Source organism: Schistocerca gregaria, chromosome 7 (genome assembly GCF_023897955.1).
Source record: "Schistocerca gregaria isolate iqSchGreg1 chromosome 7, iqSchGreg1.2, whole genome shotgun sequence".
Lineage (NCBI taxonomy): Eukaryota > Metazoa > Arthropoda > Insecta > Orthoptera > Acrididae > Schistocerca > Schistocerca gregaria.
This window is the reverse complement of record NC_064926.1, coordinates 196,155,134-196,173,507: the sequence shown is the minus strand read 5'-3', so window position 1 is coordinate 196,173,507 and position 18,374 is coordinate 196,155,134. Positions and strand designations below refer to the sequence as shown.

At 36.3% G+C, this 18,374-nt stretch overlaps 1 protein-coding gene across 1 annotated transcript in view; it reads left to right on the top strand.

Annotated features, from left to right (window-relative positions):
- LOC126281283 (uncharacterized) overlaps positions 1 to 18,374 on the top strand; it is an 895,930-nt gene that overhangs the window by 799,920 nt on the left and 77,636 nt on the right. Inside the window, exons 3-7 of the mRNA XM_049980105.1 lie at positions 7,354 to 7,549; positions 11,124 to 11,331; positions 11,506 to 11,622; positions 16,534 to 16,637; positions 17,329 to 17,456. Of these exons, the coding sequence (XP_049836062.1) occupies positions 7,354 to 7,549; positions 11,124 to 11,331; positions 11,506 to 11,622; positions 16,534 to 16,637; positions 17,329 to 17,456 (753 nt within the window). The remainder of the gene's footprint in view (positions 1 to 7,353; positions 7,550 to 11,123; positions 11,332 to 11,505; positions 11,623 to 16,533; positions 16,638 to 17,328; positions 17,457 to 18,374) is intronic.

Sequence of the window (18,374 nt, the reverse complement as noted above, 5' to 3'; positions counted from 1 at the left end):
CTAGGAAGAGTATTTGAGACTCTACAAAATTTACAGAGCTATACTGTGATTTTGTCCTGTCTAGTACAGAGAACACAACATACTGTTATGAGGCCAGTTTCCTCATTACACACTTTCAGCATTCATAAAATTGCCACTAAACCAGAAGGGTTACTTGATTTGAACTATTAACAAGCATTTGTTGTTGGACATTCTATAGTCAGTTACGTATCTTTCCAGGCCTGAATAATAGCATATAAAACTTTGATGCTTGCCTCTTTATTAGATCATCTTTAACTCAGCATATGGAACAGAATAATAAACTCGGTAAATTCTTCTACTTTGCTACTTTGGAGACACCGCAAAACTGGTGGTATCAATTTATATAGCAACCATCAAGATATAGACACACACTCTTACTGTAGCTCATATTCATACCAGGTTTTTACCTGTCTTGTGTACTGCATTTATTTTATTCCTCTATACAGAATTCTGAATGCTCTCCTACTATATATTTCAACAAATTCCCTCCCATGATATGTTACAACAAATGCTCTCCTATTGTGTGATTCAACAATCATACCTGGATGTTAGCGTGTCACATTTAGACTTTATAGCTAAGGTCATATTCCCTCTTGATTCCCTCTGTTAGTGATGAAGCTAACATCCAGCTTCACTTAAGGAAAAAAAGCCCTCATCTATGTTCTGCAGCCCATTTTCTGGATGAAGTTTGTTAATTCCTATTGTTTGGAACTTAGTGATGCAACAATATGTCAGTCAGAACTATGGGATATTGAAGAGTAATTACAGTTCTAAAGAAAACAGGGAAAGATTTAAGAGACTGTTCTATGGTAATCTAATGCTGAAGAAATATAGCAAACAACGTGATGCATAGTGGTCGTCGATCCACACAGAATGTGAATTTATATTATGCATTTTTCTTATGATACATATTTTTTGATCATATCTTTTGTTCCATTGTCATGTCCTAGACCCAGGCCACTGTTGCGGAATGTTCTTGGGTTTCTCTGTCAGAAATGTAATTCAAACTTTTCTGAACACCATTCCTCATATTAAATAAACAACACAGCTATATTGCCTCATATACAGGGAGGCCCATTGATGGTGACCGGGCCAAATGCCTCACGAAATAAGCATCAAACGAAAAAACTACAAAGAACGAAACTCATCTATCTTGAAGGAAGACACCAGACGGCACTACGGTTGGCCCGCTAGGTGGTGCTAGGTCAAATGGATATCAACTGCGTTTTTTTAGATAGGAACCCCCTTTTTTTATTACATATTCGTGTAGTACGTAAAGAAATAGGAATGTTTTATTTGGACCATTATTTTCACTTTGTGATAGATGGCGCTGTAATAGTCACAAACGTGTGAGTACGTGGTATCACGTAACACGCCAGTGCAGACGGTATTTGCTTTCAGAAAAGGTCAATATCGTGTTGATGTATGGCTATTGTGATCAAAATGCCCAGCGGGCTTGTGCTATGTATGCTGCTCGGTATCATGGACGACATCATCCAAATGTCCGGACCGTTAGCCTGATAGTTACGTTATTTAAGGAAACAGGAAGTGTTCAGCCACATGTGAAATGTTAACCAGGACGCGCAACAAATGATGGTGACCAAGTAGGTGTTTTAGCTGCTGTTACAGCTAATCCGCATATCAGTAGCAGACAAATTGCGCGAGAATCGGGAATCTCAAAAACGTTGGTGTTAAGAATGCTACATCATCATCGATTGCACCCATACCATATTTCTATTATGCACCAGGAATTGCGTGGCGATGACTTTGAACATCGTGTACAGTTCCGCCACTGAGCATAAGAGAAATTATGGGACGATGACAGATTTTTTGCACGCATTCTATTTAGCAACGAAGCATCATTCACCAACAGCGGTAACGTAAACCGGCATAATATGCACTATTGGGCAATGGAAAATCCACGATGGCTGCGAAAAGTGGAACATCAGCGACCTTGGTAGGTTAATGTATGGCGTGGCATTATGGGAGGAAGGATAATTGGCCCCCATTTTATCGATGGCAATCGAAATTGTGCAATGTATGCTGATTTCCTACGTAATGTTCTACCGACGTTACTACCAGATGTTTCACTGCATGACAGAATGGCGATGTGCTTCCAACATGATGGATGCCTGGCACGTAGCTCGCGAATGGTTGAAGCGGTATTGAATAGCTTATTTGATGACAGATGGATTGGTCGTCGAAGCACCATGGTCCGCACGCTCACAGGATCTGATGTCCCCGAATTTCTTTCTGTGGGGAAAATTGAAGAATATTTGCTATTGTGATCCACTGAGAATGCCTGACAACATGTGTCAGCGCATTATCAGTGCATGTGCGAACATTATGGAAGGCGAACTACTCACTGTTGAGAGGAATGTCGTCACACGTATTGCCAGATGCATTGAGGGTGACGGACATCATTTTGAGCATTTATTGCATTAATGTGGTATATACAGGTAATCATGTTGTAACAGCATGCGTTCTCAGAAATGATAAGTTCACAAAGGTATATGTATTACATTGGAGTATCACATTGGAAGAACCAAAAGAAAATGTTCAAACGTACCTACATTCTGTATTTTGATTTTAAAAACCTACCTGTTACCAACTGTTCATCTAAAATTGTGAGCCATATGTTTGTGACTATTACAGCGCCATCAATCACAAAGCAAAAAATGTGGTCCAACCAAATCATTCATATTTCTTTACGTACTACACGAATACGTAATCAAAATTGGGGGTTCCTATTTTAAAAAATGCAGTTGATATCCATTTTGACCTATGGCAGCGCCGTCTAGCAGGCCAACCATAGCGCCATCAGATTTCCCTCTTCAAGCTAGACAAGTTTTGTTCTTTGTAGTTTTTTTGTTTGACGCTTATTTTGTTAGATATTTGGTCCGGTCACGATCAATGGACCACTCTGTATATACTAATATGATAATAAAGTCACAAACACAAGTAAATACAGTTGTAAAATCTTGTTAACTAATTGGATGTTGTAGTCTTGCACCAGGTTACAGAAAAAGAGATGACGCGTTGGTTGTGCTCCAGGATGCCTCTATACCAAGTACTATACCCTGCTCCAGGGTTAGGAATGTAATTTACTCTTAAATCTAAACCCCAATTATTAGACTGTGGGTTAAGAAGCTCAAGTGTCAAATTCTCTTGAGTACTAGGAGACCAATACTTCTTTTTAAGCTTTTATTTAAAATCAGTCCTGGATATAAATTCTTCGGCACGAGCAGTGCCCCACTCTGCCGGATCACCCTCTAAGTAACTTAATACAAAATAAATTCTCTTTGAATCATCCCATCACTTTGGTAAAGATTTATTAAATATTCTTAAAAAATACATGCAGTGAACCTTTTCATCCAACTTGTTTTTAGGGAATTGTTTGGGTAGACTAGTTCCATTTTCCAGCTGCAGTTCGTCTGTCAGCTTGGTTGACATTCTGTCTTTCCACTAAGCTTTCTTTTGTTTAATTCATCCTTAGTGCCAGTCAACTCATCCCAAATTTTCAGTAGTTCACTCTCTGTCCTGTCTATTTCTGCATTAGAATCAAGTGTACCTACAGACGATTCAGTCCTTTCTCACACTTTATCATTGACTAACGTAAGTCAACTACATGCTCCTCTGAACTAGCAAGCGTAGAGTCTAAAATAGCAGCTACATCTGAAATTTTGCTTTGTTTCAACACTCTTAACCTTACTTGAGCACCATAGGTTTAATCACGTATTTTGTTAAATTCCTGTTCCATTAATTCTTTTCAACTTCTTGTCCACATCTCTAAATTGCTCATTCTCTTCATTTCAAACTGAATCACATTGTTTCAGTATTTCCTAGTTTAGCTCCTCTGTTGGAGTAGATAGTCTCCTGTAACTGCAACATGTTACTCTGACTTTCTCATTTTCTCTTACCTAATTCATTGACTCTGAGTGTGTTTTCTGGAGTGTGATGTTTGTTATTTCATTTAGTAATCCTGATTTTGTTTGCTCAGATGCCATGTTTGTTTGCTTGAGTGTTGTATTTGTTGTTCTTTAATTCTGTTTTAGCAATCTCTATAATTTCAGTTAACGTCTTTAAATCATTGCTCAATCGCACTCAAAATATTTTGAGCTATTCTGGCATATCTGCATCCTTTCTTCTTGTCACCACAAGCATATGATGCCCACAGTAATATATGTTTAATTAATCTCAGCTTAATTTTGTAGCAAGGCTAACTACACTGTTGAAGTATACCCATGAACTCTGGTTCACCCCACAACACAGAAAAAAAAAAAAACTTTTAGAAACTAATCATCTCGGGTTTTATACAGCTCATCAGGCTCTTGCCACTGTGGCAGGTTGACAAGCAGCATCTGCGATCTGTGAGAGATGATGTACATGTGTTGTAGTCGAAAATCTTCTGTGACTCATTAGTTTCTTCTGCATCATAATTGTTCATTAAGTACTCAGGCTTCTTAAGAATTCTTAATTTACAGTGTTATCAATTGATTTTGCACCATAGCGTAGTCTTGGCTGTTGGCCTTTGTTGTTATGGCAACAGACATCAACTCAAGCAAATCTTCACCCTCGAATATCTCCAATTCTCTTCAAAAATTGAAATTTCTGGTTGTTGTTCTTGTTCTCTGTCAATTTTATTTTCACCCAGTCATATTTGTTCTGGGTTCTGTCAAACTCACCACATGCGATATTCTGCTGGTTCTTTACCTTGATATCAGGTGGTGAAGTAAAGTCTGATTGAGAGCTAAGAGTTCCTGTATTCAATCTTGCTCATCATATTATTTCCATACAGTTGGTCCTGTCTTCTGATTGAACTTCGTTTCTTGAAGAGCTTCAGTTACTGCTTTAAGTTCAGAGTACAAATACAGCATCCAATTCTTGAAACAAATGTGGAGCTTCTCGTAAACAATATATCTTATATTGTATTCTTGTTTAGAGTAACCAAGCAGTACAAAGTTGCTTCATTATTCGCAACATCACAATTACATTCATAAGGACTCATTCCAAAAATGGTCTGCCTTATTTAAGAGATTCAATTTTAGTGAATATATAACCAGTTTTCTTTTGTTCATGTGATTCATAAGCATTGTCATGACTGTTCTTCCTTCATGGCTCACACCGTGACTCCAAAACTGCACCTGATGACACAGAATAAACTGCCCAACCAGAAGATACTGAAAACATGGTACAATGTCTATCATTGCCCTGGCATGCACATATGTGGCATACATCTATTTCATAATGTATGTGCATAAATAAAGCATACATCTAAACAGCAGACTATACTAAATAATTACAAAAGTAAAATTTTTATGCTGGTGATCAACATTCATCAGTTCAAAAAAGATGTTTGTACAGCACATCACTTCACCAAAGCAATGTGTTGCATTACACTGTCATTCAGCAAAAGACACCTTCAAAGGGATGTCCATCTTAGTGTTGTGTTTAGTGACGAGCAGATTTTGTACGGCATCAGTGACTGTCTTATGTTGTGACCATGATTAAATGAGTCACTGAAATGTATCGGGCAGCAATACTAGCTCTAGACTTGTGTTGAATCTTTATTTACAAGATTTTAATACACATGTGTAGTTTGTTGAAGGAGCACTGAAAATCTGGCAATTTTATGCCTTTCTGAAAATGCTGGGAAGAGCAAGAAAATCTTGAACATACACTTTTCTTGTTACACAATTCATTGACTCTTAATAGTTTATTGCTGTTAGTGTAACAATTCCACACGATTACCAGCTGCTTATGCGCAGCAATTTGCATTTTTTTACTTTTAAGGTCATCTGCTAGTCACTCTACTAAACTTTAATTTACTGTAAATTATTCCCAATTTCACAATTGTTCTGCTTAGACACTTATTTCTGTCAACAAGAGCATAATACGGAAGCTATCTGCTAGTGGTACTGACATTACTAAGTTATATACCTACACTGTTAACAATAGCCGTTAACTGTCCTGAGGCACGGTCATTGTTATTTTTCAATAGTGATTCTTGATATAGAACTACATATTGATACCAATATGACAAAAACCTCACAACAACTAAATATCTCATTAGAAGTTCTTAGGTTTGCGTTTTGCTTAGGGCTACTGTAGTATCTTGTGTATGTCTGTTGTGTAAAACAATCTGACCAAATGTTGTTTAGTCAATAAATCATATGCTAACAATAATATTCAACTTTGAAAGAGATAGGAAGAAGGACATGGACATGAAACTTACTGTATGATTAGAATGCTGTACAAAACTGGGTCTTAAAGCAGGGAGCTTTGCCATTTGTGGGCAAATGCTCTGCTGACTGAGCAATGCAAACTTTCTCCCAGGAGAGCTGGAAATTTTGCAGGCACAAGAAGAGGTACTGTTGTACGTAAAGTTGTAAGGACAGGTTATGAGTAGTGCTTGGATAACTTAGTCAGTTGAACACCTGCCTGTGAAAGGTAAAGGTCTCAAGTTTTGAGTTCCAGTCCAGGTCACAGTTTTAATTTGTGAGGAAGTTTGGAATCAACTCACACTCCACTGCAGGGAGAATTTGATTCTAGAATATGGATAAGTTGAAGCTTGCAGTTGGACAGTCAGATGTGCTGCAGTTGCGCAGTTGACAAATAATGTCATCAGTGTCCTAGTCTGATACACCATTTTAACTTGTAAAGTTCAGTCAACACACACCATACTCTGCAAAGCACTCGTTCGTCCTCTGTTAGAATATTGCTGCGCGGTGTGGGATCCTTACCAGGTGGGATTGACGGAGGACATCGAAAGGGTGCAAAAAAGGGCAGCTCGTTTTGTATTATCACGTAATAGGGGAGAGAGTGTGGCAGATATGATACACGAGTTGGGATGGAAGTCATTACAGCATAGACGTTTTTCGTCGCGGTGAGACCTTTTTATGAAATTTCAATCACCAACTTTCTCTTCCGAATGCGAAAATATTTTGTTGAGCCCAACCTACATAGGTAGGAATGATCGTCAAAATAAAATAAGAGAAATCAGAGCTCGAACAGAAAGGTTTAGGTGTTCGTTTTTCCCGCTCGCTGTTCGGGAGTGGAATAGTAGAGAGATAGTATGATTGTGGTTCGATGAACCCTCTGCCAAGCACTTAAATGTGAATTGCAGAGTAGTCATGTAGATGTAGAATTTTTTGTCCTGGTTTCTACCCTTTTTTTCTGGCCAAAGAGTGCAAATTGCAATATATGGTCCTGTACTGTGTTGATGTTCCATATCGTTGAAGTAAAGCAATTTCATCTGTGTGGACTACCTTTGTGCATCCTTATTTTTCTTAAACTTAGTTGCTATTTTTTATCTTGCCCTTTTTGTTGCAGGCATGAAGCAAGAGACATTTTCCGGAATGCTGTGCATGCTTCTGAACATGATGCAGTCATATTTGCAGGTTCAGGTTGCACAGGGGCCGTACACAAATTAATCCATGCACTCAACTTGCCTGAGCCTCCAGTTGTATTTGTAGGGCCATGCGAGCACCATTCCAACCTGTTGCCTTGGAGGGAGATTGGCTCAAAGGTACTTTTAAACTTCTGTTTTGCAGTGGCATTAGAATAAGAGAAGAAGAAGAAAACATTGGGCAGTCATATTTATAGCCCCAATTTTTTGTATACTTAGATCTCTGTCTTTTTCAGTTTTCTTTCAAAATAAAGAAAGACAAATGTTATTGATATTCTTTGCTCAGGATTACTGTATGGTTTTGAAACAGGCAGTGAAACTTCTAAGACTCTTCCAAGATCATAAAGTAGTGTTTTTTGGTTCAAAAATATTGGCATTGTGTATGCTGTGAGATTAATTAATTTTGATTAGTATTTTTAATCAGTCTGAAAGACACTTCATATATGTCATGTAGGTTTGTGTAGTGTGGTAACAGGCACAGATAGATTGGTGGAACAAAACACATTGTTTCTGTTGGCTGGGGACTTTACGATACAAAATACTATAGTGATCTGGCTCTTTCAGCTTTCTATCACATTATTAAATTAAAAAACCACTTTTTCTAGTTATGTATTTATGCAATAAATAAGAAATAAGACAGGCAGCATCAGTAATAATCAAGTTACTTACAACAGGCTACTAAATTCTACATTGTTTAGCATGTTTGCACACACCAGTGTAGGTGTAATTATGTTGGACTATTAGAAACCACATATATTCTTCCAAATCATTGTATAATCATATACAAGTTATCAGTATGTTACATAGATGAGGATCAGATCACAGGTCACAAAGTTATCTTGCATAATTACAGCAGCATTCCTACCTGGCTATCACTTCTTAAGTTTTTTTACTTATTCATTTTTGTGTGTTCCATGGAGCCTTACAATGATAAGTTTGCCCTGGATGTTTAATGTATCATTATTATGATTACATATATTTAAATTTAAATGCAATTACAATTTACTGCTCAATAGATATTACAGTAAAACAATAAATGATGACCATTTGCTGTTCATCAAAGAAAAAAACTCTTTCAGTGTGAGCATTAGATGCCAGTATACTGAGAACAAAGCCAAGAATCATATTTATCTCCTTCGATTTAATTCCTTTGCCTCAGTCATCACGGATACTCACTTTTAAACTGTGCTATCATCAGTGCCAGTTTTTGTATTTGTTATAATTTTCACAGAACATAATTCATTGTACAGGTTATCCTCATTTATGTCTAGCTGAATATGAGAAAGCATGCCCTGAAAATCATTAAAATTAACTGAATTCTTTAGGGATAGTGGGAGCAAGGACTGAATTGTAGCATTGTCAGAAGTGTTTACACTCTTTTTACAATGTAAGTATGAAAAGTATCATAAAATTCAACAAGATTATTTTGACTTCTTTTCTTATTGATAGGATCTAATCTATTTAAAATCTTGTGTGATTGCTTCCAAAAAAACAAATAATCATTTATTTGCAAAATTTTCTTTGACAAAGCTTCAATGACACTACAGGACTCCATATACTTAAATCTGAAACCTCTAGATATTTTGAGGTTTCCACTATAATATTTCCAAAGTAAGAAAAAAATTGAAGATATGCTTCGAGAATTTACATTTTGCTTGTATCCTCATCACTAAAATACAATTTTAAAGCTTTAGATGTTTCATTTGTGCTTTGAAAATAATTTATTATTGGCTCCCAGTTCTTTATTAGCCTATCAAGGGACAGCCACCTAGTAGTCAAGTGCCTTAAAATTTCACACCAGTCAGTACCAACAAAATTTAAAAAAGATCTTAATTCTTCTCTGCATTTTGCTCACACTGAAAAGTGTCCATAAATCTTAACAACCATCATTTCTATGTCTACATCTAAGATATCAGAAGCATATTTAGTGGCTTTATAGATCATGTGATTTGTGCGGTTTGCTTTAAATATTTTGTTATTTTTTTCACTCAACAATTTCATGACAGCCTTATTTTTGCCATAATCAACACTAGCATTATCGACACTTTAAGACTAAATGTTATTTACACTTAATGAATGAGATGCCAGACTGTTTTCTGTCAAAGCATGAATATGATTAGCACTCTCTTCTGCTTGTTCCACAAAATCTAGTAGTTTATTTCTGGTGCCAAGACAAGGTTCAACGTACCTGATTACTACAGGAAACATTTCCCTATTCTTGAAATTTGATCCATCTGAAGTCACAGAAAAAAAGATGCTACACTTCTCTGGATCATTAAGCACATCTAGGAAATCAATTACACTTCTAGGCACTAATACAATTTTTTGCAATTGACTGTGCTTTCAGCCTACCAATTGTCACATCCGAATCCATAAATATCCTTTGCAAGTTTATTTGCACAGTCTATGCTAATATAACTTAGGTTGTGTTTCACTGTATGATACACAAACAATAACTCACCCACTGCAACTTTGTTGGTTTCACCACTAGTGGAACTATCACTTAGGCACTGAAAATAGCTGGATATCTTAGACGTATTATTTCCACTAACTCTGCTGTTGTGTCCGGTGTTAGCGTGCTGCTGGCCGTCTGTATTACCACCATGTGCTATGCTGATTTCAAGCTTGCAAAGGGTGCAATACACTTTAGAATTGTTTCCTTTTACAGGATTAACCCATAGATAAGTTTCTTCTCATTTCTCCTGATGCGTAAAGAAGTACTTTCCTCTCTTTTTATGTGGAATTTTGGATTCTTCCATTTTGCGTTACTCGAATTAGGTGGAACAACAAAGAAACAAGATAATCGCAATGTATAAAATAAACATGGGAGATGGAAGTAGGCTTAAAAAATTCAGAAGAATGTGGAAGTTCCTGTATAATACGGGAGAGTTGGCAACCCTAGTTGGTGGTCAAGTACGTACCTGGAAACTGAAAGGTCACAGGATCAAATTGTAGTCAGCCCACAGATTTTTCAATCTGTGCTTTAAACTAGCATTCACTTCTCAGTGATGTGGAGATTTGCCAGAAACAACCTGTGGTTCATATTGCACATTAAAATGTTATGAGTGAAACTGATGTTTGTTTAATTGTGCACTATTGCTCTGTTATTGACATTTCAGTAGTCAGTGTCATTTGCATGAAAAAAAACATCAGTACATGACATGGTAGAGGAGGAGGGGGAGAGGAGGCTGGGCGTTAATCATCTGACAGATTGAGTGATTAGAGATGAACAACTGTTTAACCTTCTGTACATTGTCTTACAACATTAAAACATGAATAAATATTAAATAGCAATTGCAAAATGTTGATTGGATGTTTCTGGAACTATCCATTGATCAGAAATTTCTCTTGGTCAACAAAGTGGCATCACTAATATTACTTATTTACATTACAGTACATTATATGATAGTGTTTTAGTTACATGTACTGTTTTTCAATTGCTCAAAGTGTGAAATGCTACAAAATTGATTTCTTATTTTTTCAAGAAGAGAAACAAAGTCTCAAATCATTGTGATGTATGTGTGCTAAATGTATAATGTAGTTTAACATTTCAGAAATTTAAGAATGAACAGTGCTGTATTTATGCCTTAATTGCAGTTACAAGCAGTATTTATTTTTAAGAAACTGTTAAGTGTATGTGCATAACTGCTTTACAAAAATTATTGTGATATATGGGACATATTTTCTGCTGCAGATAGTACGAATCAGAGAAACTAAAGAAGGCCACCTTGACCTTGTAGATCTAGAACAGCAGTTGCAAGCACACCATGGTCTTGGGCCAAAGCTCATTGGATGCTTTTCTGCAGCATCCAATGTTACAGGTGTCCTTGCTGATGATATCGCCACAACTCTTCTATTACATCAGTATGGTGCTCTTGCATTTTGGGATTATGCTTCTGCAGGTTAGTTATATGCAGTGTATCATAATATTCTGTCACACCTTTTAATTCAGACACTATTGTTGATAATTCACAATAGTTCTAACAAACTATACTATTTGTTAATTATTTTATTTAGTCCAAAAATTTATATTTATTTGCAACTAACTCAAAATGTGTGCGTGTGTTTCCTTGCAGCTCCTTATGTTAAACTTGACATGAACCCCATTTTGCCTGGTGTCGATGAGACTGCCGTCCACAAAGATGCTATGTTCTTTTCTGTCCACAAATTTGTTGGAGGTGTTCAGTCACCAGGTATGTCCATTCTGATCAATTCATCAGGTAACATTTATCAGGAAAATATTGAACAGGTGGTTGAGATGCACAAAATGTGTGTCATTTGTGCATGTTTGTGTGAAAAACACTTTGAATCTAATATTTTAGCCTTCTGAAATAACCATTAGTTCCCAAGAACATCATTATAATGTATGTATAAAGAGTATATATAAAATATCAATATTTTTGGAATACTCTGTTGGTTCTTTGAGGGACATAGACATGCTAATAACTCAAATACAAAGTATTAATGTTCAACAATAATATCTATTTATACTTTGTTATAAACCAGCTTTTGGCTTCACAGGCCATTGTTGTATAATTAAATACTAAACAGATAGTCTACACAACTCCAGTGAGAATTCATAGCTGAACCAAGTTATGTGGTATTGTATGACTATATCGGTACAAAACACAAGCACATGACACTGTAGTCTGTGCCATTAATCACTTGTAGAACATTTTTGGCATATACATTCACATAGTTTCAGTATTTAAATATATTGTAATATAAGATTTATTTGTTCAGAGTCTGTTTAGGTCTTATATTATACTTGTGTCTTGTATCGGTGTAGTCATAAATATCACATATCGTTGTATGGCTTTGAATTGTAGCTGAAGTTGTGTGGACTATCTATTTAGTATAAGTTATCTGATGATGGCCTAAGAAGCTGAAATCTGGTTCATAACAAACTTTTAAGTAAATGCTATTGTGGAACATTAATACTTTGTATTAAAGTTATTTACATGTACTACCACATTGTTGACCACATGGCTTGTTATTGCATTGTAATTCTATTGCTTATTTCATTAAGTTATCAATGAAGAGAACAGAGAATTATTGCTATGCATCTATCTTATAAAACATGGCATCACTTTTTGCTACATGTTTCTTAGAAACAGAAAATTGCAGGTTGAACTGTACAAAAGTTAACAATCATTATACTTTACATTTCAATTTTTCCACCAAAAGATAAGTAGTTTGTTCAATTAAAAAATTATTTCTTACAGATGTGTTATGCATAACGCATCTTCATCTTTAATTCACCTAGATGGATACAAGTTAGTATCACATTGCTGTAGGTGTAATATGAGGAAAGGGGGAGTTGCTATCTACACAATTAGTGGAATAAAGGGCCATGCGATAGACTCCTGTGAATACTGCATTGAACAGCTTTACCTCAGTAACAGATTTGGAAATGCACAATACAGCAGTTATGACAGCCTATAGCCCTCCAGCAGATAGTGGTTTAAGCTTCATTAGCAGTTAGAGGGGGCACTAATAAGACATAGCAGAAATAACTGGAAACTATTGTATGTGGAAATTTAAATACAGATTTCATCTCTGATACTTCTGATTTAGGGCAATCAGAATTAATTATGCCCAGCTTTGGCTTGAGCTTCACAGTAACATTCCCAACAAGAATAGGAGGATATAGTGCATCAAGAATTGATCATTTATTTCTAAGCTTGTCTGTTTGTTATGAAATAGATGTAAGCTTCATAATAAGTGGTTTACCTGATGAAGATTGTAGCAATTGTGCATCCCTATCAGTGAAGTTTACCTAAGAAAGGAAAAGTGAAATTGTACAGAATTGTAAATGCTGACTCAGTTGCACTGTTTATAGAGACTTTATGGGATAAAAAAATTGGGAAAATTTTACAATATGCACTTAATTATTTCCTAAAAATATTCTTTCAACATTATGAATCCAGCTTTCCTTTACAGCAGACCAGGCACATTTACAGTAGAATATAAGAAAAATGGTGATTAACATCTGGGATCAAAATATCTTTCACTAGGAAGAGAGAGCTTTATTTAATGCAAAATAAGCAAAATGGCCCAACACATCATCATAAAGGAAGAAACCCTGTATAATGCACAAAAAATTCGAAATTCACAGAACAAGGCAAGGGCAATTTGGAGCATTATTAGGCATAAAAAATTAACTGAGCAAGACCATTGATATTCAACTTCCAAGCAGTGTAGCAGCAAGACAGATGATATGGAATTAAAATATTATGTACTAAATTCAATATCAGTAGCTTGAAACACAGGTACAAAAAAAGTCTTCCATCAAAAGTAGATCCAATAAACTTACTTGGACAGTTCATGCATACTCTGCTACCAGACATCAGGTCTGCCAAATCATCTGTTAGGGTCACAATAATCATTACATTACTAAAAAGTAGCAACTCCGCTGAATATGGTGCTATATCAGCTGAAGTACGAGAATCTTGTGCTAACTTAGTAGCACCGTCCTTGAGTTAACTTTTTAATCAGGAGTATTTCCTGAAAGACTGAAGTATGCATATATTAGTAACAACAATATACAAAAGTGGAGATAAGCAACTGAGCACTAATTACAGATGGGTCTAATTTCTTCCCATGTTTTCAAAATTATTTGAGTGAGTAGCTTATAAGAGAACACTGAACCATATTTCTGAGAATAACATTTTAACAGCAGTTCGATTTGGCTTCCATAAAGGATTCTATACTGAGGACTCAGTATATGATTTCATGAACTCAGTTCTAATACAACTATGCCTCCGTATGAGTCCTAATCTCTCTTATCTTATTTTTGTCATCCTTTTGTGAAATTTAAGTAGTTAATAATAGAACTGTTCCACAGTCAGCCTTGAATGCCAATTCTCTAAATTTTCCCATTAATGCCTTGCAAAAAGAACATCCTCTTCCCTCCAGGGATTCCCACTGGAATTCGTGAAGCATCTCCATAGTACATATGTGCTGATAAAACCTATGGGTAACAAATCAAGCAGCACACCCTTGAACTGCTTCAATGTTTCCTTTTAATCTGATGTGGTGGGGATCCCAAACATTCAAGCAGTACTTAAGAACAAGTTGCTCGAGTGTTTTATACACTGTCTCCTTTATAGATGATTACACTTTCCTGAAATTCTCCCAATAAAACAAAGTCTACCATTAACCTTCGCTACTATCTTCTGTATACGCTTGTTCCATTTCATGGGTCTGCAATGTTTTGCCTAGATATTTAATTGATGCCATTGCACCAAGCAGCACATTACTAATTCTGTATTCAAAAATTACAGGACTGTTTTTCCTACTCATCTGCCTTAACTTATATTTTTCTACATTTAGAGGAAGCTGCTGTTCATCGCACCAACTATAAATTTTGTCTAAGTCCATGTACTGCAATCACTCAATGATGACACATTTCCATACACCACAGTGTCATCAACAAACTGCTGCTCACATTGTCCTCCATATCATGTATGTATACAGAGCATAATAGAGCTCCTGTCACACTTCCCTCAGGTGCTCCTGATAATACCCTTGTCTCTAGTGAACACTCGCCATTGGAAACGACATATAAGTTCAATTTCTTAAGAAGTCTTCGAGCTGCTCACACATGGGGCAACCTGTTCCATATGCGCGTACCTTCATTAACAGTATGCAGTGGGGCACTACATCAAATGCTTTCTGGTAACCTAGGAATACGGAATCTGCCTGTTGGCCCTCATCCATAGTTCTCAGGATGTCACGCAAGAAAAGAGAAAGCTGAGATTCCCACGACCAATGCTTTCTAAATCTGTGGCTGAAAGGAATTTGTGTTTGATAACAAGAGTGAACTTAGGATGAACTCAGCAGTTTTCAACCATATACTAGAAATATAAATAATTTGCCTGTGGGCTATGCATCCCTCTCAAGGGTTCAGAATAGAGTTTCATTTTCTGGCGACAGAGTCTGTAACAGGTTGCCAGTGTATATTTGTCAGGAAATTGAAACTCCCCAAGTATTTAAACACAAAATAGAATAATATATTATCATTCACACCTACAAGAGATGTGAGTACTTGGAGTCAGGAAAGGGAAATCTGCTTAATTCTAACATTTGTATCAGATATATCCTGCTTTTACCAACATATGGAGAGCTAATAGTGATCTGTGTAAAACTAAAATGATTTGTTTGAGGTATTATATAGTAGCAGCAGCTTCCTACATAGAAAGACCTTGAAAACATTATGCAATTTAATTATGTTCTGACAGTGATCAAATATTTTGTACTTGGATATTTTCATGAATATTTTATCATTTTTATTCCTAAATAGTTTAATTACAAGTTTTCAAGAATATAAGTGCATGACTTTACTACACTTAACTAATCTACTAAAACTTGTTTCCTGTGAGTAAAAGATTGTGCTAGTCATACTTTGTTTTCACTAGTATAATTCACAGAAGCAGCCAGCAGTGGCTGCTTCTGCCTGTTAATGTATAACTCGACTCATTTCACATCCCTGAATGTTCTTTTTAAGATGAGATTGAGAGAACATAATACATCAATGAATAAATAAATCTTCAGGTATATGAGTGTTAGCATTTATCTTGCTTTTCCCATACCCAGTGCTTAGTAAAAGAAAAGAACAATTGAGCTTAAGGATAGTGGCAAATCTCCTTTTTTCAGTTTCTGTTGCCTATCAGATAATAATAATATTCGAAAGATGAGACAACAAATGGAGGTTTATTTAGAGAATGGGTTTCTTACAAATATGCAGTACAAAGACCACAGAACTACATGTAGTTACAATTGCTTGATATTGACAAAACTCCTTTTTCCTGAAGTAAAACAGAAAAAAGTGTGCAACTGATGCAGCACCATGTTACTAAAATTATATGTTGAAGTTTGTATATAGGCACAACATAGTCATAAATATTGAGTGATATATGCAGTCCGTTGTGATGTAATTTTTGTGTTGTGCATAGAGTGGGATGGATCTTTGATAACTGTATTCACATTAAACTATAACGTCACCAAAAAAAGTTGTTTTTATAGAACAATTTTGCTGTAAGATGCTATTTAAACAAAACTGATATTTCATTCAAAACTCTATTATCAATGTAATTTTGCAGGTGTACTGGTGGCTAAAAAAGTTCTTTTCAACAATCCTGTACCTAATGGCTGTGGAGGTGGCACAGTTTTCTTTGTAACTAGAGATGGCCATCGATACTTACAGGTGTGATTTCCTTGTAATCAGAGATACTTTAGATAATAGATTTTTACTGATTCCATGAACGTTTATTCACTTATAAAGAAAATACTGCTTCTGATAGCTATTAGTGAACAAAAATGACACTGAAAGTTAGCTATTAGCATTTGAAGCTGACACTTATATGGAAAAATCTAAGCATTTTCAAAATACAGTTAAATTAATAATGTTACTTGTGGCAGAGATGAAGAGAAAGAAGCATTTTTATATGTTGGAAAGCCAGAGATATGCTGTTAATGCATAAAGAGATTGGTAAGAAATTTATGTTATTTTCCTGGTTATCTTTCATAACATCAATAGTCTACAGCCCATGGTCAAGTGGTTAGCATTGCTACTGCTAAATTGTAAGGTCCTAGGTTCAATTCCTGGCCAGGCCAAAGATTTTTTTCACTCAGCAACTGGGTGTTTGTGTTGCCCTAATGATTAAATCTCATCTTCATCACAAATATGTGCAATTCACCGAAGTGGTGTCAGCTAGAAAGACTGTACCAGATGACAGAGAGCAACCCAAGATGGGGGCTCTCAGCAAATAATGTCACTTTCCAAGTTTGATGTACTGAAATGTCTTCTAAATTACCATTAAGACGAGATGAAAATTCTGTACTTGTTGTATAATGTGTGATGTTAGATTTCTAATATGGGTCTGTTGACCGTGCAGGATACAGAGCTCAGAGAAGAAGGTGGCACAGCTGCTGTTGTAGAATCAGTGAGAGCTGGCCTTTCCATGCAGCTGAAGGAAGCAGTTGGGACGCAAGCTATAATGGCAAGGGAGCACAAAATTACCAGGTATTCTTCATGTGATACACAATCAGAAAAATCATATATATATTAAAAACAAAGATTCCAAGACTTACCAAGCGGGAAAGCGCCGGCAGACAGGCACATGAACAAAACACACAAACACACACACAGAATTACGAGCTTTCGCAACTGGCAGTTGCTTCGTCAGGAAGGAAGGAAGGAGAGGGAAAAATGAAAGGATGTGGATTTTAAGGGAGAGGGTAAGGAGTCATTCCAATCCCGGGAGCGGAAAGACTTCCCTTAGGGGAAAAAAAGGACAGGTGTACACTCGCACACACACACACACACACACACATATCCATCCGCACATACACAGACACAAGCAGACATATTTGCCTTTAAATATGTCTGCTTGTGTCTGTGTATGTGCGGATGGATATGTGTGCGAGTGTGTGTGCGAGTGTACACCTGTCCTTTTTTTCCCCTAAGGGAAGTCTTTCCGCTCCCGGGATTGGAATGACTCCTTACCCTCTCCCTTAAAACCCACATCTTTTCATTTTTCCCTCTCCTTCCTTCCTTCCTGACGAAGCAACTGCCAGTTGCGAAAGCTCGTAATTCTGTGTGTGTGTTTGTGTGTTTTGTTCATGTGCCTGTCTGCCGGCGCTTTCCCGCTTGGTAAGTCTTGGAATCTTTGTTTTTAATATATTTTTCCCATGTGGAAGTTTCTTTCTGTTTTATTTACATCATCATTAATTTGAACCCAACAATTACGTTTATATATATATATATATATATATATATATATATATATATATATATATTAAAAACAAAGATTCCAAGACTTACCAAGCGGGAAAGCGCCGGCAGACAGGCACATGAACAAAACACAGACACACACACAGAATTACGAGCTTTCGCAACTGGCAGTTGCTTCGTCAGGAAAGAGGGAAGGAGAGGGAAAAA